Raw genomic sequence first — 26,647 nt, 5'->3', positions numbered from 1 at the left:
ATGATCTCATGAGATTTGAGAGATGATTGGAACTGGCACAACCCATAGTCTTGGTATTTGAGATTTCTCAATAAATTTAAGTCTTTCCTTTGGAAAGCATCCTTATGCTTACAAATATGGAAAGTGGAGTAGTCCAGCAGCACTTTCCCCATCTAAGGTGCCAGGTAGCTGATATAACTGGAAAAGAACTAAGCTGCAGTCCCCCTATGGTATTACCCTTCCAAAAAATCTTTGGTTGGATTCCACTTCTTTGCAAAACTCATCGCCTTATGCTGAAGAATCCATACTCCTTTTTAGAAATGAAACCACAAAGACAAAAGGCAAAGAAAGCTTCCTTTTGTTGTGCATTACCTGACTGCACAGCAGGAGAGCTGAAACAAACATTTCAAAGCACCTCAGTTCTTGCTTGATAGGGAATGCAGGGGTTTGGAGGACAGGCAGAGACTGCCTCTCCTTTTCTGGAGGTGAAAGGAATGGGAAGCTGCAGGTGGGCTGTCCATGGGGGAGCAGGGAAGCAGTGGAGAGAAAACAGAATTAAGAAATCTTGCATTTTGAATACAAAACAGATGGAAACTAAAAAAGTGGAGTACATCTGTCATCTTTATCGCTGATGAATTTGACCAATTAAATCAAGTAGATGGGCAACAAAGAGGGACTGAGACTTGAGAAGTTCAGCAACACCTGCTCTAAGGAGGTACCTTTTTGCCTTGTAGGCTCCTCAGCCTCAAGCTAGGATCTTATTAATTCCTGAGGACTTTGAGATGCCGTTTGTGGGGTGACATAAAACCTGTTAGATTGAGATGTCTGGGGGAAAAATGCTTTTGTAGTTGCAAGTCCTGAAATAGATATAGCAACCTTGAGGCTGAGTGCAGGCTGAGAACAATTGTTCAGCAGGACAGTGAAGTGCCTTAGAAGGTGGTTCAGAGGAGGTAGCATTTTTGGTCCTGGTCTCCAAAAATAGCAAGGTGCTTATCTCTGCACTTGGTATCCAGCGATGACTCTTTGACTTTGGACAGCAAAGCCAGGTCAGTCCTTTGCTAAAAAGAAACTAGAAAAAGCTGCTTTTTTGATAACAGTTCAGTGCATAATGCATGTAGCTGGGAGGCAAAAGATGCATTTCCAAATTCCCACTCTACCGGATTGTTAAGCAGAGACATAAATTCAGGTGTCCCACAACTCCAGCATATATTCTTAACCATCAGAATATCAGATATTCTAAACCAGTTTTCTCACAGTCCTTTAGGTTGAAATAATTCCATTTTTTATAAATAATAATCTTTTAGATGAGGCACTTGAGTTGTACTTTGCCCCATGAGAATGTTGCAAACCTCCAAACCACAGTGCCAATCAGACACTCAATCTGTGTCTACTTAATTATCCATTTGTAATGAAAAAAGCACTAAAGGAGACACCAAGACAGACTTTCCCAGAATACTGAGCAGCCTTGTAGCCAGGGACACTTTCCTGGGAGGTGACAAATGCCACTAGACACTACTATCTGAAGCAGGTAGAGGGATGTTTCCAAATCTTCCACTAGTGCCAATTCTTTGCAGGTTAAAATGATAAAATGGGACATTTCCTCTAGCTCCTAACAGATTTCCTTTTTGGCTTCACCCAGTAGGTGAGCTTTGAGAACCTATGCTGGCTGGGTGATCCAGAAAGGACAGGAAAAATGCTTAGTTGGAAAATGTGCAGATGATGGTTCAGTGGCCTCTTTTCACATGTGCTGGGGCATGCTCCATGGAAGACAGTTAGGTGCCAGAGGGGTTTCAGGCACACTGAAACTGTAGATGATGAAACAGTGTTGTTTTGGACTCCTTCTGTGCAGCTATATCTTATTTAGCTTTGAAAATCCATTCCAGAACACCCTGAAACAGGGTCTCTGCATTTCAATCAGCACTTCAAGCACCGTTTTTAGAATACAGTGCATTTGTTTGTTTTTGCAGGAGGCATCAGTAAACTATTAATATTTATCAGTACTTCAACAGATGTTGACGGTTTTAAAATAGAGGACTCTGTTTCTCAGAGCCATGCATTGGTTAATGTTAATGCTTGAATGACAACTACACTGTTCTGTATAAATCTGAGTATGGAATGTACAAATCTATCAACTAGATATACATTATCTCAGGACTTAAACTCAGATTATGCATAAGGTTGTGATTATAAAATGTTATCATTATTGACTTGGGATTAGTCCTCACTGATAAATCATAGTTACATCATTAGAGTTATTCTGAAGGTGTACTAGTTCTGACTGTTGTCTCAAAAGTTATAGTATTTATATAGATCACTAATTTACAATTACTATTTTTTATAAAATGTGTACATTTCCTTTAAAAATTGTGTATGTATTTTATTTTATATTTTATTTCACCTGCAATGTATCTACACTGGTTTTGTTACCTGTTACTTGATTACAGGAATGCCTCCATCCTAATGGTATAAAGCTACCTTCTTTGTGCCTGATGCATCACACAATGTTGTCTTCTAACCTGGAACACGGACTACAGTTCCCTGGTGGGGCCTTCTGTGTTTCTGGTAATACACTGCATTGCCAATGGTATCTTTTAACCTTATGCATATATATAGATATAGATATAGATATGGTCTACCTACATTGAACACAGTTATACAGCCTTACATAATCTGGTTTTTAAAATCTGCTATAACTCGGTTTTGAAAAGTCAAGATTAAGAGATGCTAGGTCACACTCTGCAGTAAAGGGCTGAGTGATGCGCTGTTTCTAACTTAATTCCTTCTGATTCTCACTTAATGTACTGCAACAACTTTTAGTTGCAGATAACCTGGGAGTTCTGTCTTTTTCTATGGATGAATAAAAAAGACATTTTACTTACAGGCTTAATATGGTGTTCATTTGGGTCCAGCTAGGTAGCAATATTTATCTGACTTTTACACACATTTTAGAGTTATAAAAAGGAAAGTCAGGAAGAAATAACTCACAGGCTGCCCAGGCTCATCTCCTCCCAGGATCCTGAAGCCAAACCCAGACTCCATTCTCCGAAGGTGAACATCCAGCTCCTTGTAATCGGGACCTGGTTTAAAGAGAAATCCTGCTGAGCAAAGCATTTTGTGTTTGTCTCAAGAATTTTCACCGTCTTCCCTCCCACCTAATGGCATCCTGGTTAGAGCTGGTGAAAACAAATGGGACAAAATGTGTTGTACACAGACAAGGAGACTTGAAAATGTAGGTATCTCTTGGAGGATGGTTATGTTCAGCAGAACACACTAAACCAAGCTAGAACACATTCACAGGAGAAGAGTACTGGAAAAGTCAGTCCAAAATAGAGGTTATAAAGGCGTCTTCTTCCTACAACTGACTGCTTAATATACTGATGTTCATCCACCTCTGGTATTTAATTTGTTTCCTTGCAGTTCATTAAAACCTAAAGAGAATGAACTGAAATGGGAGATAGAGACACATAGAAAAATTATCAGTCCAACTTACAAAAGATGAATAATCATTACAGGCCATTTTAGTCCCACATACAGATAGAAAGCAGTATGTCTTTTTTATGTAATGTAGCTTTTAATTACTCCACTTTCAGGTAATACTCTCAATAGTTTTGACGAAAGCTATCATTATAAGCCTCTGAGTCTTAGGGTTTAAATTGAAAGCTAACATCATTAACTTGAACTCCTTAATGCTACTCAATTAAAGTCTCAACAGCTTTGTGAATCATTAAGATTGTGCTTCCATATGCCTGCGTAACTTGCCTCTAAACATATATTCTGCCCTGGAATATATCAGCTGAGGAACATAGTGTTTTTTAAAAGTCAGTTTCTTATGAAGGTATTTTTAGCTTCATTTGAAAATGTCCATTGCTTTGGGTCTCGATGCCATCAAAATACAAAAAAGAAATTTTGAATAAAATTTCAAATAGTATAAAATGAAACCACAAGCAGTTAGAGGACTAAGAAGTTGCCTGTTTTAACTATCGCTTTGTCTGATGTTCAGAGCTGCTTTAGGCTCATCACCTATAGCAGGGCAGTGATTCACAGGAATGATCTTTTGTACAGATCGCACTCTGGTCTATAAACTGTGACAGCTTTTGGCCCATGTCAGCTTGTTGCCAACCCCATCAGACAAAAAGGGATGAGTAGGTTTCTTTTGGCAAACTGTTCACAGTGTCTCCAGTTATGCCTCGTTTCCTCAGGAGGGGAGGGACTAAAGATGGCTGAAACACAGTACTTCAGTGACTGTCACTTAGAGATTCCCTCCCCAGAGCCAACAGTGGACACCTCACAAACTGCTGAGTGGGGCAGATCCCAGCTTTAGTCCGGGATTAAAGCTGATTCAGTTTCAGTCAGGTTTTGCGAGGGCAGAGACACAGGATGCAGTGGCTCTATACTACGCCTGTGCAATAAACCCCCTCTCTAGACAGCAGCACGGTACATTATTCCAGCAAGGTATGTTGGTATGAGTGAGTCTGAATCACAAATACTTAAATGAGTAAAATAAAAGTATTACCTTTCCCTACCAGCTTGCTTCTCGTATATTTAGAAGTCAAACCCAAACAGATCCTAACAGCTCATTATCCTGACTTTTTTCAAGACATTTGATAAGTGCCTCAACAGTGAATAAAAGAACAAATGAAGTTTGCACAGGTACAGTGTGTTAACTTAAGGCAAAGGTTGTTTCAAAGCTGCGGGAGGCAAAGGAATTTGAAGATGAAAGCAATACCTTATCTTTACCTGATCTGCCGTGCCTAAGTGTAACGAGGATGGGGCTTAGTACTAGGGAGAGGGCTTTGTAGACAGACACAGTAGGACCATCATTTACAGCCCAGGTCTAGCCCTCAAAGGCACTGTTTCCAGCATTCTGTCCTGAACCAGGCACCACCTTTATTTGTGCACACATGAATGAATATGCACAGTTGGGAATACATTAAGGAAGTGTAAGAATGTCAGGTTGTGAAGAACACATGCTCTGGCACACTGAGATGAAAACGTCCCTCTAACACATGCATCGACAAAGCTCATCCAAACTGATTTCGGCATCAGACTCCAAAATAAGAGGTACTATTTTATTTTTAAGAGGCTGTTTTACTACCCATTTAGAATGGAATAGGCAAGACAGGTTGACCATGAAAAGGTTTAGGCTAAAAATACTGTATATGGGCATACTTTTCTATGAATTCTAACACAGTTTGGAAGCCTTTGGATTAACTGATGATGCCATCACACTTGCTCAGAAGATCCTTCTTTCCTAAATAGCTGGAAGCCCACAGAGCCCATTCTCTGCCAACTGTTACCAGGCCCACTGAAAACTGCTTTTCAAAAATAATGTTCTTTCCTGTCCCACCAAGCAAACAAAACACGGGACTGGGAAGGATCCCCGGGTCATTCAGTCCAGCTCCCTGTTATCAGAAGACTCTGCAAGCAAACGGCACACAGACCTTGCCAGTAAAGACAGGCAAAGAAGGCACTGGTACCTGAGCTTTTTTGTGGCCTTTGTCACTAGGTCACCTGCCTCGTTCAGAACTTTCACTGATTGAATGCACCCTGTGATTTTACTTTTTCACAGTAATATCATACTATCTCCAGTAACTGAGCAGTATGCTTTTCTTCCGCTGCTGTTGCTGGTTGTTTCAGCTTTCGTGCTTGGTATGATACACCTCCGTTGGCTGCACTGACCAGCTCCCCATTGCTCTGGGGACAACTGCACCACAGACAGCCGAAGTTACACGTCTGAATGTGGACCTGGCTTCCACCCTTAGTTATTGTGCTGAGGTCATTTATGAAAATAACACAGAAGGCTTATGCAAGGCTCTCCACTGATATTACCCTTCCATTCCAGAAGCTGTTCTTTTAGTAGAATTGCTTCTCTGCTTTCTAGCCATTCCTTTTTGCATTGTGCGCTAAGTACTGTATTCTGCAGGCTAACGCGAAAGTGCTTCAATTGTAATTGTCATTTTGTACAATGTCTAGTTGAAGTCTATATAGAATTAAGCATGCATCACTTGTTTGGTGTAAAAAATCAGCTACCAGGTGAACCTGACACAATCAGCTGTTGGCAAACTTCACATTAGGTCTCAGTTTACCTCCATATTGGCAGTTAGTCTTAAACTAAAAATACGTTGTAAAGTTTTGCTGCTGCTGCGATCCTTTTTTTCCTGTTTCTGAAAGACTGGTAAGTTGTTCACAACTATGTGGTTTTGGTTTTTTTACTGCAGGAGCTCAAGCTCGTTAGATTTACTGAAAGCTCCTACTATTTTGTGGCAGCAGTTTCAATATCCCTGAATGTACATTGATCAAGTATTCTTACCCATATAAGTGATTACATTTCATCTGGTATTTCTTCAGTGCTTGCTTCTCTAGGATTCTGGTACTCTTTTTTCCTTATGAAGGATTGTTAGATAAACTAAATTTTGCCTTTTCTTGCTAGAGCAGATTTTGAGTTGATCAGACAAAGAAAATTACTTATATTTACAGAAAAATGACACTCCTGTGCCTTGCAATGTATTGCAAACTGTTGGTTAATATAACTTCATTATGGAAAATGTGCCTTTTTTTCTCCTTTGGTAAGCTAGATTACTACCTTTTGGTTTAAGCCATGTAAGAAGAAATGAATTGGTCTGCAGACACGGGAGTTAAGCCAAGACTGAATTAGCGTAGTCTTTTATAGTTTGCTTATCCTGAATGCTGATACACCTGAATGTCCCATCTCCTACCAATTTCACTTAGAGTTCCAGCTTAAAGCCAATATTTCTGATTGTGTAAAATGGGTATCCTGTGCAAGAATGACTATGTTTCCTGTGGTCCCTGGCCTTTCTGTGAATTTATATTAGAAAAAGAACTTTAGATTTTCTTGCTAGTAACTTCATTGTCTTTTTTTTTTTTTTTTTTTTTTTGAGTTATACCATTTTGTTTCTTCTTTTTGTGTAAAGGAAAACTTAACTGATCATTTGGCCTAGGAAAGGAAAAAAATAATATTCATGCTAGGTTATAAAACCAGCTTGCTCCCCCATGAATTTGAGAGTGGTATTGGACAAGCTGTGATCTGATCATTGCTGCACAGCAAGGACAGTAAAGAGCATTGGGAAATTCTGTTTTCTGGTTCCTGGATGACCAGGAATTTGCTTTAAATGTAAAGGTACTGAAATAAATCGTTACTGAACAATAGTGAGATATCATAGGTGAAGATGTGATTATCAGCTCTCAGCTACATTTCTGTACTGTATTCATTTGAATTGCTAGGTAATTTACACGTTGATAGGCGTACATGCAATTGTTTCTTAAGACTATGTAGAGAAAATATATCCTTGAAAATGATTAATTCACCTTCTGTATGAGTCAGGTTGCATAAGTGCTATGTAATTTTTATAGTGATAAACCTGGTGTTTGGGATGATGCTGTAAATGTTGAGATGGATTTTTTTTTAATTAAATCTCTTCCATATTGCAATTAAAACAAGGACAAAGAGCTTTGTTGTAATAATTTTACAGTCTTTCTGGGTGTATTCAACTTTCCTGCTAAATATAAAATATAATTTGGATTCCTTTGCTGAAGATTGTGAAGATTTTTGTTCCATATAAATCATTACTATGAATTATGAATGGTGATTGACACAAATCTACAATAACTTTTTATCTGAGTTTCAGATGCTCTTGAAATAGGTGAAAAACTTGAAAACAGTCATGGGTCTGCTGATCTCCAACATGAGTAGCTTTTTAAAACACATACATATTTCTTCTTGATATTTATAGAGAGGAAAAGCTGATAAATAAAGACTGCAGTATAAAAATCAGCAAAGCAAAAAAAAAAAAAAAAAGAATTGGTGTGCTAACAGAATTATTCAATGTATAAACCCTACTGGGGTATGCAAAACTAGTCCAATATCATATTTAATTTACGATGTCTGTCCAACCTGTGTAGGATTAGAAAATAATTTAATAGGATTGTCAAAGCAGCCTTTTTTTGTATGGGATGCCTGTTTTAACTGTTCACTTAACATGATCACATTGGGAAACCGAATATTGCTGAGTTTTAAACAAGTCCATTGCCACTTTACAAGACCAATGTTGTTTCAAACACCCAGAAAAGCTTCTATTTTTCAAAAGTTTTTGCTTTTAGATTTCTATGGAACAAAACGTATGTATGGGAGCAAGGAATGGATGCGTCTACATAATATATCAGTTCTAGTCTTTTGCAGATGAAGACAGAATTGATTTCAGTTCTATGCAAAATATTGCTTAAGCTTAAATTTGGCCGTGAGCTACAGGGATACATTCTAAAGTTAAAGAGTGAGCACTGATGTATGAAAGTACACATAAAACATTGTAAAACATACACAAAGACTAGCTGAGGAAAAAGAAATACTTGTCCTAGCTCAAAATGCAAATCTACTATAAAAAGTTTTAGAGTTAGCAGTCTACAGCCCCACAAAAGCTCATACAAAAAAAAAAAATATGGTGACTGGGCAGTCGTGACTGGCCATTATCTAGAGAAATGATTAACAAAAGAAGAATAACTAAAACATAAAATGAATGACAACTAGTTTACAGAATAATGAATGCTGAAGAATACTTGCCAGAGGAATCCGCTCGAAAACCAGTCCTGGGCAGCACTTGTTCTGAATAGGAAAATGGGGAATTAAAGATGAAATACATTTCTCAAGTTACTCAAAGATGCAGCATCAACTTCTCTGATGTGTTTTGAATTACTCAAGTGCAATTTCTACTTTTTACTGCAGTTTGTTTTTTGATCCTCCCCTGCTTCCTGACCTCTTAGGTAATACATGTACATATTCCTGCTAGACGTAGACCTCCCTGTCCATTTCTATGCCAAGTGAAACAGATGGTAAGATGATAATGTTCCTTTAACATCACATAGGTTATGATGAAGATAAAATTGTTTAAAATTGTGAAAGTTAGTGACAGTATTTGTGCTTATTCAATACAGCAATAAAAAGGAAAGTTTAATGGCTGTGTTTAGATGACTTGACCACTGCTTTAATTCAACCCAATTGTAAAATGTCTTTTATCATAAGAAGAGCAAGTTTTTGCTAGATGGATGTATATTGCCAATAACAGCAACTGGTTGTACATGAAAGCAATTGAAGGCAAACTGATTTAATGTACTTTTCATGCAGGTAGTTTCAAATTATTTGCATTTCACTAGGTGAAATGCAGCAAATAACTTGATTTTTTTTCATATACAGCTACTTTGCCAGCATTAGAGGGAACTGGAACAAGCCCATAGCTGAATTCACTGTCACACTTCCTTTACTGATTTTGAAATGTTCTGACTGAGAATTTATGTTTTATTATCTCTGCAGCATCCAGAGTGAATTGCAAAACATCCTAAACCAGAGGTGATTTCTAATGGCCTACCAACACAAAAAGGTAAATAAAGCAACAACACATTCATGAGACTCTAAATTAGAATATCGTACCAAGCATATGTCGTGGTATAAATGGGGTAAGGTCTGTCACAACAGCATCTGTAGGGCAGTGATGCAACATATGAATATGTATTATCTTCCTGAGCCAGAAGGAAGACAGAAGTGGATTTAATACTGTAAGTAGGTAGTTTCAGGCAGAAAGAAGGCAGAGAATGCACTGGAGGCCAGTAATTTTGGCTAACCCATCTGAAAATACGTGGATGTGGTGAGAGAAGTGAGAAGACTATTTCCTCTATGAGCAGCTCCTTACCACTTTGGAAGAGTTTGGACTAAAGCTACCTGCCTTCTGGTGGACTGCTTCCTAGAGGCAGCATGGACTGTAATGGTAGCAGCTGAGTAATTAGCAGTTCACTTGAGTCAATACTGAACTAATACTCTAGGGCAAAGATGTTTTCCCAAAAATGGAGATGGAGGCCACTGAGTGACTTATGAATTATTTTTTTTTTGTAAGAGTATTTATGGAACAGTCATGACCTGCTCAAATTCAGGTGACTGCTACCCTGCTTACCTAAAATACATTCTAGAGATTCCACTGGATGGGACCAGCCCTTTGGATTTGGTGTTCTTCTATTTGTGCTCACCGGCTGTGCTAAGCGTTGTGTCATGTGGGCTATGGCGTTTTATTTACAGGTGGCTGCACATCTTTGGTGGTTAAAGGAGGTAATACAACTTCAGATTTTGTACGGTGATTTGGGATCCTTCAAGATAAGAGGTGCTATCTAAATGTAAATTATTCTGCCGGCACAACTCCTGAAAAACAAAACCTTTGAAACTGATGCTGCTGCACTGCAAACTTGGAGAAATTATTTTTTTGCTCCCATCCTTTCAAGATTTTAATGGAATTCTTAAAAGAGACAGAATGATTTTAATGTACAGAAAGCAATTTCATCTTCATGGTCTCAATAAGATTTTAGGTTTAAAAGGACACAAGGCTTTTCTCTTGGTCATCCAGCCAGAATTACTCTTTGGAGCTGCTGTAAGATTGGTTCATTCTGTGTTTCCATTTCTGTTTGCAGTCACCCTGATATTCCCCAGAACTGGCCTCAAGCAGCAAAATGAAAGAAACACAACCATGCTCAATCTGTGACAAATTAGGGAGCAACTTGCAATGTTAAGATAGCCATATATTTTAAGTCAGTTAGCAGTATCTTTTTTGTAAACTATTGCTTGGGGTCAAGCAAAAGTGTCTGTCAACGAAGTAGTTTCCTTCAAAGCTAATCTCATTAAGTCTGATCAGACTTTTGTTCCTGAATGGGTTTCTTTTCTTTGCCTCACAGAACTTCACATAGAGTCTCATGGTGTTAATTATCATCTTGTAATCAACCATTCCGCATCTAGCATTTGTTTTCTTTGTAGTTTAGGAATTCACATGCATGAAACTTGGAACTGTGCTGTGCTGAAGGTCTTGAGTCACACCTTAAAGTTCTTAAACGGATGATCACCAGGAAGATAAACCCAAGTGCAGACTTGCATTTTTGATAACTAGAACAAGCAATATTCATTTTAGGAAGAACACTGTCAGCATTCTGGGTCTGTGTGCAGTACAGGGTATTTTTAATTATGTCACTGGCACATTGGAAAATAGAATATAACTTCTAAATATGGGTGCTCATGTGACAGGCAAACTGTTAGCAACTAGTAGAAAACTTCAAAAGAGGAAAGATCTGTGAAGAACATTTAATGTATAAGAACGGACTTTATTAGCAATGTCTCCCTACGTCAAATGCAATGATATCAGTAGTTTTTTTCAAAGCTCACGTAGTTCTGGGCTCAAAGACCCTACGGAACACCAGCTTCCAAGTGAAGATGAAGGAATGCTGGGACTGGTCCTCAGCCAAGCCAGAATGCATGTCATTCGTGCACATCCTGGTGCCTTGTATCTGCTAAGAACAAACTGATCGAACTGATAATTAATGAAAAAGAAACAACCGAGAGACTCTAGCAAGATTTGTTTTATCAAATTGTTGATTCATTTTTACTAACCTGTATTCAAATTGCACAAGGCAATTTAAAACTTTCCATTTGCTTACTATTAAATTAATTTTGACATTTTCTAAACTTTTTTTTACATAAAACGTCCTGCGTCCACCTCTTAGGAAATGAGGCAGCAGAAGGCATGTTTGGAGAGACCAGGACAAAGAGACCAGACTACGCAACACTGCCACCATGAACAGGCATTCAAAGTGCAGAAAGTTTTGAAAAGTTGACATAAGGTTTCTGTTCTCCACATGAAGTCTTTTTGGTTGAACTTCTGCAGCTGCATTGCCATGAGCAGTTGTAGTCTTCTACACAAAATAGGAATGAAATAATTACAAAGTAGAACTTGAATGAATAATCAAATACTTGGCAAATTTGCTGCATTAATTTTTTTAGTTCTGTTAGCCTGTCCTAGAAACAAGAATCGGGAAGGTAAAACTACGAATCCTTCTTCTGAACTACTACTTGTATGTAACTGTAATGGAAATAAATCTCCACAACGGGGATTACTCCATGGGCTCTGCAGAATGAGAATGCGGCTGTGCCTTTTGAAGAGTCTTGCCATACATCAAAATTCCTTCAATATCAGATGAACAGAAAGCCAAAGTTAATTTTGCTGTTAGAAGATAGAATAGTAAGAAGCTTGCACATCCAGCTTCATGTTTAATCTAAAATAAATGACATTGATTTGAGTGTTTTGAAACTGAAAGCTGCAAAATACTTGCGAAAACAGATAAATAAAGATCTGGGACACAATCCTGACTTAACTGAAACCAATGCTGAAAGCACCAGACTTCCTTGCTGTCAAGATACAGCCCTAGGAGCACAGTTCACCTACAACATGACACAACATTATTCTCATTTGCACCGGTGGAGCCACTGGTATTTTCTAGAGGAACAACTATGCTAATGAAAGATAGGAAAGATAATATTTATTGTCCATACCACATCATTTTCTAGATCGTACTTTGTGGAATGCTAAATACATGGAACAAAACTGGGAAACATATTTCAGCATCTCAATCCTAGCCGTGCTTTAGGTAGATTGGATTTTTTCAAATGGGCAAAGATCATGCTGCAATGTCCCTTCCAAAGCTGGGCAAGCAGGAGTTTGAAACAGCACATAGGCAATGCAGTTGCCATCAGTCTCATGCACTTGTGACCAATTTCCCAATGCTTACAAGTCAGTTTTCTTAAATTATTACTTTGACTTCTTAAGTACCTCTACCACTTTGCAGATGAAAATCTATTTGTATACCTTTTAGTAAAGTGTAAATCATTCAAGGGGAAGGAACACTGCATCTTTAATATCACCATCAGTTGTAAAACTGACACTTTATATTAGCATAGGTCATTTGGGACCTACTTTGCAATCCAGCAATCAAAATCACTTTACATCCATAGTACTGTGATGACGATATTCTCATAATTCCATTTGAAAATGCTTTTGGTTTCACTGTCAGTTCTTATAACCAACAAATCCATTTTGTCATGGTGAGTAACTCTTTCTGCAGCAATGAACAATACAAAATTATTTGACTTTGGACTGCTAAATTTCCTCTTCTTTTGTTATGTATTGTCTCTTATTAAAAAAAAGGGTTACATTCATTTAGTAATATAAGTTCTTAAACCTTCTCTATGCTGTTGCTTGGGGTAGCAGTAGACGCAAGGAAAGCAACAACCTGCAATCTTTGGAAATTACTTCGAGAAATTACCGTCCTATAACTTAGTTGCTCATACTCTAGCTCAAAGAATAGTTCGATGATAATACATAATTAGTAATTTCCCAATACTCTTTTATTTACTAATTGAAGGCAGTCTTACTGATATAAGGGGCAGTAACTGGTCAACAGAAATACTGAAAGATATGCCAAACTGAGTTCAAGGAAGACTTGAAACTAGAACATAATTTTCTGTATTTATAGTACCAAACCCTTTGCCCCTACCACCCCCCCTTTATATTTATATAATACTTCAGAATACTACGTATTTCATGCTATCATAGTGCTGCTTATATATGCATATGCTCACATATGTATCTATCTTTTTAAACTACCATAACAAAAATGTGAATTTTCTTAGACTAGAGATGAGCAAAAATGGGAAAAATTGTTACAGGGTAAATTTTTGTCAGGAAAATGCTGCCTGAAAAAATTGCAATAACAATTATATGAAAAAAATCCTTCAGTTTTTAAGACTGCAACTATGTAGGTCTTCAGCCAACAAGCACTGACAAGAAAATTCTGCTTAGCTGTAGACTGTGCCGTAGACCCCCGCAGGTGATAATAATTCAATTCTGTACACCTAATATTTTTTTTTAATGTTCCATGAGTATTGAATTTAGGAAATCCGGATGGCCTTAGTGTTTTTCTGCAAGAACGACAGTTTCAAAGTTACACATTATGAGTTCGTATAATGCTGTCCGACAAATCTTTCCTGTTGCTGATACTTAACACATATCTGTGCTGAATTCCTGTGGTGACATTCCAGAGGAAATGTAGCCTCTGCATATGTATTTAAATGCTTGTCTGTGACCCTTAGAGAAAGGCATTCATAAGTCTGCATAAGGAAACATCCTTATTTTATGAAGGCTAATAATGCATTATGCTAATACATTTGCTATTTACATATTTCACAGCTGTTGGTGGACTTTACTTTTTGGTTCTTTTCCAATTTGTGTAATTCTCTGGCAGCCAAAAAAAAAATTACAGTGCAAAAGACAGCTGATGGATTTGAAAGGAACTTGGGAAAATCATGATACTGTGGTCAAGGAGAAAATAACATAGGACATTTTGAAGGAAGGAACCTTTGTCCTTCCAATAAAAGGTGGAACTGTAATTGTTCAGTTTTCAGTTTTAATGAGAGCTTATCACGAGCTTATCTCATTCTTCCTACTGGCATTTCTGTGTCACATCACCAGCCTTGGACTACCACACTAAGTGAAGGACAAATGTAACCCTAATTGCTGTAAAAAAAAAAATGTTTTATTTTACTGCTTTCTTTAGAGCAATATAAAACCAAACTTCTATTATACGTTTTATAACTAGAGAAATATTATAGCATTTTGATTCCCAACAGCTTTTTGTGTTCTGCTTGACTAATGTCTGCCTTACGTAGGCCTCTGGATAAAGTTTGTGATAAACTATTTACAATAAACAGAGTTCAATATAAAATGTTAGAGAATTCATAAAGGCAAAAATGTTAAATTCAGGAGAATGAGTTCTCCCACTGACAACTGCGGAGCTCTGGTTACAGCTGTAATGACTGGTGCATATCAAGTATTATAATTTTCTTCATTAATAGGAAATTCTTGATCTGATGTTCCATTTCCTAGCTTCTGTACATAACTTCCAAGGTTATCAGCAGAGTCATGCTGTCACTTACACTCCAAGATTTTTCATAAGGAGAAAGGAGTTAAAGGACATGGCTGAAATTAATAGTTGGATGGAAAAATGGAAAAGTATCCAGTTATTTGAGCAGCTCTTCTCCATTTCTGAGTTCTGCTAACAGCAGAAAGCTAGGCAGGTTCTCTTCACTAGGGAGAAGAAATAGGAGGTGGGTGTGTGTGGGTGTGCGGGTGTGTGGGTGTGTGGGGGTGTGTGTGTGTGTAGGGGAGGAGAAAAATAGGCAGAGAGATGTAGCTTCAGAAAGGAAAGAAAAAGAAAGAAGAAAACAGTCTCCCTTCTTTTGCTTTTAGGCAGCTTTTTGGATGATGTGGTGATCTCCATCAGTCTTTGGAAACACTTGCTGCTCCTTTTTGGCTACTCTGAGCTGTTGAGCTCAGTTGATAGGTGACAGCAGAGGCAGCGGCAGCTAACAGGTAAGAGCTGACAGGTAACAGCTAACTCATGACAGGTGACTTTCCAAGGAGCTATGCCTTACAAAATCGAGTTGTACTCTGCTTTCGTACTCATGCATCATTTGATTTGCCTCCAAGCCGTATTGGTATAACTGCCTCTATGAAATTGTTCCCAGTGTGGAAGCAGCTGTCCTTTGTAATTTGTACGTGATCGTTAAAAACTGAGATCCCCCTATCACACAGCTCATGCAGGTCCTTCATGTTCCTAAGGTGGGAAAACATTCCTGTATAATGAAAATCATGCTTTTTCATGGAGACTTCCTTCCTGAAGCCCCTTTCTTGCTATCATTAAGTAGGGATGAGCATACCTAGCAGCTGGAGCAGAAGCTTGTGAATCAGGCTCCTTGGGTGTAGTTTTTGCTTTGCTTCGAGTCATGTCACTTGTGCTCCTCACAGAACTACGCTGTGATGCATAACTTGCTCAGCTTCCTGGTAGGGAAGCAGGAGGCTTTGATGAGGTCCTGGTGAGTGCTGACTGTGGTAAGATCCTCTGATAAAAGGATCTGTAGAAATTCAGAGCTATAGCGGCACAAAAATGAACTGTTTAGTAACAGAGTCTCACTGAGAAAGAAACAGAAATCTAGCACTATCTCTTTCTTTTCTGAGTTTTCCAGGTCATGATTGTTCGCTGCTTTGCACTATTTTTAGAAGACGAGTCTCCTTCTTTTGTGGTCTTCCCAGGAGATAAGACAAACTTGCTTTGAGATAGGAAGAACTTAACGAAACCCAAAGTAGCTGAACTTTTCCTGTGCACTTTAAGGGTATGTCTTTACCAAAGATAACCAGCGTGACACAGCCATATGGTAGGAAACTGTGTACCTTGAAACTCTCGTTTCTATATACTCAGATGACAATTTCCTGACCCAGTAATGGATTTCCTGCCTGTTCCTTCTCCCTTCAGGAAACTAGCATGAAGTAGAGAATAAAAGCAATCAAAGAGTTGACAAATTGAATTTGCTAAAATGTGTGCTTATGGCATTCATGAAACAAAAATGTCAGGGAGAACAGATATGTTTGGAGGAAGTTATTTATGACCAAGGAATATGCATGAATGCAGAAGAAAGACGGTTTGGGAACTGTGGAATCAAGGCTCAGAGGATATATTCAAAGGATACCAGCATCAGAGGAGGAGAAATTAAAGCTTTCAGGATTAGCTGGAAGATCAGGACACTGCTGGAAAACTGGGATGGGTGGTTACTGCAGTCTTGCTTTTCATACCTCACTTTCTTGTTTTGGTACAAGCAGCTTCATGATTTTTAATTCTTATTTTGTCCAGGTAGCTGGCTGAAAAAGGCTTGTATAAAATTTCCAGTTGCCTTTTGGACAGAACTCAAATACAGTGAAACCATTTAAACACAGGCTTTAGCGTAACTCTAACCTACTAATTATCAGCTCTTCCCCTGGTGTAGCATATGCTCTTGAACACAGTAGATTATATCAGTAAAAGACTGGAGTCTGTGTTGGTCAAGAAAGTATGCAGAAAACTCCTAGAAGGCATCCATGAATAACAATGAATCACTTTGTTCTTTTATTGAATGGAGTAATATCTCTTTTGGTGTTAATCTATCATCTTTTGGGGTGCAAGCCAATCTTGGTAGTTGACAACAGATTTATATTCCCACAGTTTTATGAAGGGCAAACATGTATTGAGCCTATTTGCTTTCATTATTATTTAGAGCAATTCTGTAAATATAGAACTCTTCATACTGGGGATCAAGATGAAAGAAGATGCCATATAAATGTGTATCCCATATATGCATATGACATATGTAACTTTTTCTTAATTGCCTTACAAAGATATTTGTTTCAATGCAGGAAGCCTGCACTTACCCCCCTCTTGGCTTGATGGCTTTAGGCACAGAGGATGGTTCTGACAGCTGAATGGAAAGTGCAGATTTTTTCTAAAGTACTTCACCTATAGAAACTACTCATATGGGAAGCAATTATTTGCAAAGAGTTTCCCTTTCCTTAAAGCAGTACATGAAGTCAAGAGTGTTTTCAGTAGAGGTGCTGAACTAGATAAACTCTTTGTTAACAATGGAATTGTTTCCTTTAATTTCCCTTTATAGTCTCAAATCCCAGCACTTTGGGGAACAACATTTCAGCTCTGGCAAAACTTTCTATTTATTTCTCACTCTAGCTCTTATAGCACAAGGGAAAGAGAAAGAGATAGAGGGAAGTTGTCCGAAAATTATTTCCAAGCTTTGCTCAAAACTAGTCCTACTTTTCTCAAACCTTTTTGCCCTACTCCACACTGTATCCTGATCCATATTTCAAGAGTTCTAAAATTTCAAAAATTATAGACTCTGTTTGCACATTGTCTTGAGTACCCTGTCCAATCAAGAATAACAACTGGAACGGAGTAAGATGCTACATTAGTAAATAATATTTATTATATTAAAATACCAGCCAGCATGGGCTACATGGTGTTTGTAAATACATTGGAAAGCTTAGTTCCTAGGCCCAAGAGTTTATAATTAAAGATCCAATACTTTTTATAGGGGGTCTAAACTATGTTCTTAAGTCTGTATTTAGGATGAATAAAATACTTGGTACTGTTAAAAATGCCAGCAATTTATTTATGTACTTAGATTTAAACTTGGGATCTGAATTTCAGGCACCTATTAAATAAATAATAATTAAAAAAAAAAAAACAACCAAGAAACAACAAAACCAACAAAAACCTCCCAAAAACATCTGGAACTATTGAAAGTGAGTTTTATGGTGACAATCTCTACTGAAAGGTGTTCCACTAAATGGACCAGGGTGGCAGAAGACAGTGGCACTGGTCACAGTGGCAAAGAATTGAGGAATCTGAGATGCAGTTTAGAGACAAGATTTCAGTTAACTTAAGAGCAGATGTAAAACAAACCCTGGTGTTCCTCCAGCATATCCGTGCTGCTGGGGACTGAAAATAGCAAAGCCACCCAGGAGATGCTGATGCTGTAACTAAATTGTAAGGGCCAAAGCACGTAAGAGCAGCACCAACCCAGACAGTGTTTGGGACAATAATGTGTTTCCTTTAGACTATCCCTTTGCATGCTGGTGAAATTTATACATTCCCGATCATGGATTGTGATAGTTTAGGTTTATCTCTATGTCTCTGGGCCCAACTAATCTTAACGGGCTAGTCTGGATCTGAAGCAGTGCAATATTTTATGTGTAATTTATGAAGAAACTTGATCTATAGTCTAAAGTAATGAATTGAAAGGCGGCATGTGCAAATAATAACTGCTATGAAAAAGCTTTCAGTAAAAAAATAAACTGTTTTGAATATTTGATCTTAGCAAATGCAAGAGCTCTGGACAATTTACAATAACATTTTTGGCTAAAATGTTCTTTATGATAAGGAGTAAATAAGTTTGACCCTTATACCCTTGTGAAAAACATGTAGTATATCCCCCCAAAACACAAGAAACAAAATCAAGATGGGAATCCAGATGTCTCAGTACTGTCTTGTACAGCTCTTCAAACAGCACTTAATGCGACAGATTTCTTTCTAACTACCAAGGACAATGTGAAAACTTGTCATTTTTGTAAAAACAAATAAATTTTAAATTTCCTTAATAAATTTCACTTTAAAGTGAAAGTAAGTGAAATTATTTTTTCTTGAGAAATTCACATCCTCCTATTAGTTAACTATGAAGCAAAATAGCACAGGAAAATGCAGTGGCACATATACTGTTCTACACTAAGGATTTAATGGTCAAAATGAGGAGAACAAAAATAGGAAAAAATCCATGAAAGTCAAATTTCAGAATCTATGGAAAACCTAGGAGAACATTTAAGTGTAGGATTTTTGAATAATTTATAATGCCCTCTATTAACTGGGATTACAGTTACTTTCTTTAAATTACAGAAGATAATTATGGAAAAATATGTCAGCAATGACACATTCATAGGTAAAAGCTTAAAATATTAACTGGTCATCAGGGTGAACAGGACTTTCACTTACGCCTACTTTCATAAATAGCTCTTGATTTCTCATACAGCTCGTATGGGTCAGGTTTTCGTGGATCAAAGGCCTCTGTTGAATCAGGAAATGAACTCCTGTGGAGAGTGGGTGGATAGGGAATATTCTGTGGCATAGCTGGAGCAGACAGGCTTGTTTGAGGGCTGCCTTGATTCTCCCATCGTTCCATCATCTGGAATAAAAACATACAGAGAATAAAGATGACAATTTCCAAAAACTGTGACTTTCACAATGAGACCAAAGAAAGTGATTTCAGCTGAAGATCTGTTTTGCAAATTTAGCAACCCCTTTTGCTGCCTTTTGAGATGAAAGGTGTGTGTTGTGCTGTTTATAAAATGACTTGCTTGAATTTACTTGTTAATTTGTTGCTTATGGGAAGATGTGATCTTTCTCACCTAATACGATCCCACATGGATTAGGGACCAGTGTTACCTCTGAAGCATGCTGAGTGCCTTGCACAGAATGTGCTGAGCTATTGGAAGTTATTCTGCTAAAGGTGGAATCTGTGGGTCCATGAAGATACAATTATCAGATTCATCAAAATACATAATCAAACGTAGCACTTAACAAAGAAGCGGCCAGACTGGGTAGCAATTCAGTGATCTTAATGCTGTATCTTTTGAGAATGCATGAAAATAGCTAGTTTCCCAGGGAGAAGCAGATTAATAGAACTGTAAGCAGAATTTACAGCTTCAATTGAAGAAAAAAACCCTCAGAAAACAAAGGGAAAATTATTACAGCAGGTATTTGAGTATCTGGTGATAGTCAAATGTTCAATGATAAAATACAGAAAATGGTGAAAGAAAAGTGGGCATTAGTCTGACAGACTCTTTTTCATTCCTTACTGTTTCTTTCTTACATAAAAAAATACATTGGCATCATCCAACCAAACTCCCAAGCACAGGATAAGCTTTTCAGCTCTTCCAGATCACTTACAGGGAAGAAGCACAGAGCAGTGTATTTACTATGCATGAAAGCCAGCTCAATCCACGTTTTCTCCAAGGCTGCCTTTGCTCTCACATCAAGCCAGAAAGTTGATAATATGATAGACCGTGCAAAAGAAGACTTGGAAATCGGCATTTTATTTTTTGAAGGAGTTGGCTACTAATTAAGTTGCATTAGCAGATCTACTTGAAGAAGCGAAGTTAAACAAAACCCAAATGTTTATCCCAGGAAACAAATCTTTGGCTTTTCCTGTGACCCCTGAAGCAAAGGGTGGTAAAGGCTCCAGAACAGTGCGTTCTCACACATAACCCAACAATCAGTTAATTACACAAAAAATGACTCTTGGAAACAAACTGCATTGTAATTAAATGCCACTGACTTCCAGTGGTGTACCAGCAGTGCCTTATCAAAGATGATTTCAGGCTTGCTCTACAAATTCTGTGATTATAATTTGCCTTTACTTCCTTGGTTTCAGAAGGTGTTTGGCTCAGCAGGCAGGCTTTGCGCTCTGTTCTGATAATTAACAACATCAGGCTTTTTCCACACTCAGTATGTGGACTACAGGTATTTTAGAGTCCTCCTGGTGAACACGCTAAGTAACTCTCACTCTGCACATCCCAGGTGATCTGACATCCTTAGCTTCATACTTCCAAATAAACAGAATATGGATATTGACCATTTTAAGTTGTTGAGGACCTCATTCTTTGTATAAGTGGTTATAATTCAAGCTGCGCTTCTGTCAGAGTTTCAGCAGCAAGTAGGGCTGGTTCATTAGAATCAATGAAGAAAAGAAAGATCTAGGTCAGGCACAGGTTTGCTCTCATGCACTAGTATGCATCGGGTATCATATTTAAGTCGAGAAAGGAAAGTATTAATGCTGTGAAATGCCGATGATGAGGATGTGAAATGCTGTATTGGACATTCACCAATGTTCAAAAAAGAGACATATATTTTGGGTCAGATAAAAAAGATGGCAAAGAGGATGTGACATAAGAAGGCACTATAGGTAGGTAGATCTGCAATACAGTGACATATGGAGGAGATACCTGGGTTGTTCTCAAAATAGCTTAGGTACTGGAAACTATGTAGGGTAGCTTCAGGTACCCTTTATACCAAGATAAATTTATCCTCTGTTTTGGGCAAATTAGCCTACGTGGCAAGTCACATGAAAGTCACAATAATTCATCTGATAGCTCTTTTAGCTCTAAAGGAATAACTTCAGATATATATGAAGTGTATCACTGTATCATGGGAGTGTAAATTCAAAGGTTTCCAGAAACAAATCTGACTACGACCCCTGTGTCTAAATAGGAAAGGAGAACTAGGCTCAATACAAACTCCTTAAGATCAAGGAAAGTAATGGAGAATTATGCTTAGGTTTTACTTTCAGTGAGGAATCTAAAAAAGAATACGAGTCAGTGAAAACAAGCAATCTGTCTTATCACTATGAAGCAGAAATACATGGGGAGCCCTGTCCATCTAGAAGTGAAAGTTTCCTGATCTCTTGGACAGTGCCAGAGAAACAGAACACTTACCTCTTTCAAAATGCAAAACTGAATAAAATTAAAATATTTATAGAAGGCTTTAAAAAGAGAAAGGAAAATATAATTATCTTTAATGAGCAAATTTCTCCATTGAGAAAGGACAAGAAACTGGAGATCAATTGGCAAAACCCTTACTGGGTGCCATATGTCTACTTCTTGCTTGCTGGTTAGCCCTAAATCTTCAAGTGTGAAGTTAAAACCTGAGCAAAACATTCTTATTGTGGGCAATACGGCGAACATAAATAGCTACATAAACAGATAAAGACAAGGGGAATTATGTCTCCCAAATTCATATCAATTAGTTAAATAGTCACATAGTGGTTTGCTTGTGAGTTACCATAATGCTAGCTCACAGATTAAGGCACTTTTGGAAATGAGTGAGCATAGTATGAGTGCAGTGCATCAAATCTAAGTTGGGATAATGGTTTGGTGACATTGCTAAAGTTCATTTTGCACTAATCAAATTGTATTATGTACAATATATATAATGTCTGCACTATATACATAAAAATCAGAAATATCTGTCAGCCCAGGTTACCCTGGGATGTTGAGCACACTGAGATGCAGTGCATGCCATCCCTGAGCCTCTGCCTCAGGGAGAGGAGCTGGTCTCTTCCCTTCCAGCAATGGCCAGCGGTTCCCTTTTTCCTTTAAAGGGTGGTGGGTGCTTCTCCCCTGTGCGGCCAGAGGGGTGAGGGGGCAGCAGTAGTCACCCAAACAGAAAAGAAACATGAGTTTAGGCCATCAACAGTTTTTCTTTCCTGTTAAAAACCTACAGAGCTGTGCTGTGGTGTTGGGAAGGCTTTCTTATTGCTTCAGACTGCCTGCAGACACTCGGCGCTTCAGGGCCACTTGGCTTCAATCTTATCTTCACGTCTTGAGCACTAGAAATTTACGTCTGATTATTACTCTAGTTAAAGTGGTGACAGAATGTACCTTAACCTGGTTGATCATTTGTAAATTCTCTTGCTGGGACTACCCTAACACAGAGTAGCTGTGACAGGTTCGCCTGTACAGTACCTGCCCACAGTGGTGTTACACTCCTCTGTGAGCCCTGGTTTCCTCAAGACCATTGCATGGAAAACTGCATCACTCAGGTTGTTTCTCTATGTTCTAATTATTGGCAAGTGCTACTTGAACACAAACTGCTATGCTGTTGATATAACAAAACTGTGCAGGCAATCATCAATAATATGGTGGTATTTATATATTTGGTATGTAAGTTCAGAGGGTGAGCGCTGGCAATGGGAGGTCTTTGAATGTGGATCTTTAACAAGTAAGTTCCAAGTTTTCTATTTCATCCCTTTTTACCTGAGATTAAAAGCAGATTGCCCCAGTCAGACAGAAACCTTAAACTGGGGATAACAAGCTAGCCCTTAATAGACAGATTTATTTTCACAAATGTCCTGCTACTTAGATGAATAAACCATAAACTTATGCAATACTTCATCCAATGAATTGCATCCGTCCTCTAGCCTTTTACATCAAAAACACCCACAAGCTGAAGCAGTCTGATGGAGTTGCATCAGCTAATTAATTAATTGCTATTTGTACTTGACAGGCTACAAAAATTATATTGGTATGCATTAAACATGCCAAGATCCAATATGAGAGGATGTGAAGCTGTCCAGATTCAAGATACAGCCCCCCCGCCCCCCCCCCCAAAAAAAAAAAAAAAAAGCTACAAGTCCTTTAAAAAATATCGCTAATTTTATTTCTTTTGCTCTTAGAATCCTTCAGGCAGAGTCAGGGCTTTTTTTTCCTCTACTCACCTTTGATGAGCCATAAGCACTACTTTAAGGTCTTTACAATCTAAGTAAAAAAGCCAAATTAAAAAAAAAACAACAACCTAACAAACAAACCCAAAACAAACCAGACCACCAAAACCAGTAGCCTATAATTTCTTTATATACTGTCAATTCTGTCACAACTTCAAAAAATTATGTAGTGTGGTATCAACAGAATAAATACAGTCATTGCTTACAGTCTTGCAGCAGGAAAGGTCTTCATACCTTGATATTTAATATCAAAATCATAGAAACACAGAAATGTTGGTTAGAAGACACCTCAGTAAGTTATTTAGTCCAAATTCTCACTTGATGTGTGACTATTTCCAGCTCTGCTAGATCTACTAACGCAAGGAAGAATAACAATCGCTTTAAGGATGTGAAGCTCAAGCCATTTGTAAACCAGAAAAAGTGCATGTTATCTATTTATTTCAAAGAGATTGCCAGCTAGAAGGCCAACTAGGCTGATCTCTTTGTGGGGATCTTCTGCTGTCTTCTCCTCCAGACCCCTCAGTTTTGAGCTACTGCATTTCTTGTTCTTGACACCCGTCTTAACATTGAGATGTTCGCTTCTCCGGAGTGCTGCTGGCAGACTCCAAGTCAACAGATCTGCAGAGCTTATCATTGAGGCCACCCCTGATGTGGTCTCACCTGGCTGGGGCACTGCTGAGAGGTGTCTCATGAGGTAGGAACAGGAGGGTTAGATGCAAATCTACAGAAACTTGCTTTCAGCGATACTCATTAACTCAATGTATATAAATTTGAAAGGGAACTTACAGGCTTTGGAGTTTTCCATGGAGAAAAGAAACCTGAAATAAACAAAAAATAACATTAGAAGGTTTTTCTGATGCGTAAAGAGTGGAGGCTAAGTGGTGTCTACGCTCCCGTTTTCATTCAGGTCTGCAGGTAATACTGATATATATGAAACTTCTCTACACAGAAGGGGTGAAAACACAAACCACAGGGGATAATTTCTAAGAAAAAAATATATGCAAAGATATATATATGCATATATATATATATGCATATATATATATATATATATATATATATGCAAGTGGAGCTATTGAGATCATTGCCATACTTTACAAACAGCATGGGATTAGGTTGAAATTAAAAGAACTGAGCAAAAGGACTTCCAAATGTCCTTGTGGACATTGGGAAAGACACCAAATGACCTGGTATTGATATGTCAAATACAGTCGCACCTTTAAGAAGAAGCAATTCAGAACATCCCATCAACAAAACCTAATAATACAAGAGACTTTTTTAGAAGAAAAGCCTGGAGAAAAATAACTGTTTCATCAGTTTAGAGAAGGTAGTCAGGTCTTGGGAGGGTTGCTTGTTTTGAGACTGTCTTTTTTTTTTTTTGACACAGTTAGCAAGTGGTAGACATGACTACCTATTCTATGCAACTAGTTATTTCCTTTTCCTTGTTCATTGACTGACAGATACCTTGGTTTACTGACGCATGAATTTCAAGTAATGTAGCTTACAAATTTTTAAACCTCCAGATAGTCCTGTTCATAAAAGGAGATAATTTGAAACACCCATTGTAAACACTGTTCATATCTTACGCAGCACAAGGTTAAAAACCTTACAAAATATTAAATAACAAGAAGCATTTCAAAGGACATAGAGAAACATTTGTTAAAATACCTGCTTTCAGCATAGCTTTCATTAAAAAACTCATTCTCAGTTTAATAGCAGGTAAAAAAAAAAGTCTGTGGACCTTCCTCAGTAAGATTAAAAGCTAATAACAAAGAGTTAATTTGTTTTATCAGAAACAGAAATGGGCTTAAATTGAGACATTTAATAGGAAGGCTGTTCTTTCATTTGAAAAAGGAATTAAGCTGTAAGAGTAGTACTGACTTTATTATTTATTTTTCTAAGGTGAGTCTAGAAAAAAATTAAAACCACGAGAACACTAGGGAAAGTACCTTTCTACAGACAAGTCACAGCAGGAATTATATTTGTACATAGCATTTAAGGTTCCTAGAATTCTATGATAATGAGGTTATTTTTTTCTGCCATGGTATCTAATTCATTTAGACTGAAAAAAACTTGAAGTGAAAAAGCTCTTGAACCATTTCCAGAGAAACACTGGCTGTTTTGTAATGCTGCTATATAAGCTGATAGTGCTTTTAAACAAAAAGTACATGGGGAAAAGTAATCCTCGAAAGGTTTATGTTTACTGACTCCACAGTCTCTGGATAAAAACAACTACATTAACAAGGAGTTTTCTTTCCATCTGCAAATTCAAGCTGAGATTACAGGCATCCTGTCTGGCTTGTACATCGCATTCAGTATTAAAAATTCCATAATATAAACACATTTAATAACTTAGATGGCAGATGGCTACCTTTTTATTACCTGCTATTGTTCTGTATAGCTAACAAGAATGAAAGTTAAAAAGTATTTTTCCCCTCAGAGCTGAAGGTAGGATTTGAAACTTGCAAGGAGGTTTGCTGAAAGGTATCTCAAATCAACTTACTACCCTGATTTAGTGTTCACAAAATATTGGTAGAGGTAACACTCCCTCCCCATAACTTACTGTCAGCAAAAATTACTACAGGTCAAACTGATTGGTAATTTTTTCTTATTTATTTGCTGTCTCCACCTAAAAATATGTTTTGTTGGAGTTATCAGAAAATTTTATCATCAATTAAAAATATAAGTATATATAAAATCAATAATGACATATACAACAAGTGAGGTTTTAAAAAAACATATGTGAATTAAAAAAATTCAATTACTTGCCCAAACAAGGAGAACATGGACTTATACTTAGCTTGGGGGCTATGTGCACAGACTGCGACATACAAATGACAACAGCTACACTTAAAACAAATAAAAGGCAATATTTATTCACACAGCATGAAATTATGTTTAGAAAACTAATGGATATAGGATGCCATGGAAGTAAAAGATCCAAAGCAAGATTTTTTAAAACTATTGGGATATCCATACGTGTACAAAAGCATGTTAGAAGCAAAAATCTCTATAGGTGACAAACATTGGAACTAATATTAAAATCCATTCTTCAGATTTAAATTCAGCTATTAGACCAAGACCTTTTGTAAGATGAGATGGTCTCTCACATATCGAAGTCTAGGTGTTAGACTACAAAGATGT

General features: G+C 37.7%; 1 protein-coding gene across 6 annotated transcripts in view; it reads right to left on the bottom strand.

The window, feature by feature from the left end:
- Positions 1-26,647, bottom strand: part of MAGI2 (membrane associated guanylate kinase, WW and PDZ domain containing 2) — a 761,916-nt gene that overhangs the window by 75,397 nt on the left and 659,872 nt on the right. For 4 of the 6 annotated variants that reach the window (XM_080391910.1, XM_080391911.1, XM_080391912.1 and 1 more), the window contains exons 11-13: positions 24,290-24,321; positions 19,219-19,408; positions 2,965-3,056 (exon numbers count right to left, since the gene is read on the bottom strand). In XM_080391910.1, coding sequence (XP_080248036.1) covers positions 2,965-3,056; positions 19,219-19,408; positions 24,290-24,321 — 314 coding nt within the window. Of the gene's footprint in view, positions 1-2,964; positions 3,057-8,554; positions 8,597-19,218; positions 19,409-24,289; positions 24,322-26,647 lie in introns of all 6 variants that reach the window. The other 2 variants (XM_080391914.1, XM_080391915.1) reach the window with 1 other exon arrangement.

The sequence above is a fragment of the Falco punctatus genome (genome assembly GCF_963210335.1).
Source record: "Falco punctatus genome assembly, chromosome: 6".
NCBI lineage: Eukaryota > Metazoa > Chordata > Aves > Falconiformes > Falconidae > Falco > Falco punctatus.
This window is presented reverse-complemented; position numbering and strand designations above follow the sequence as displayed.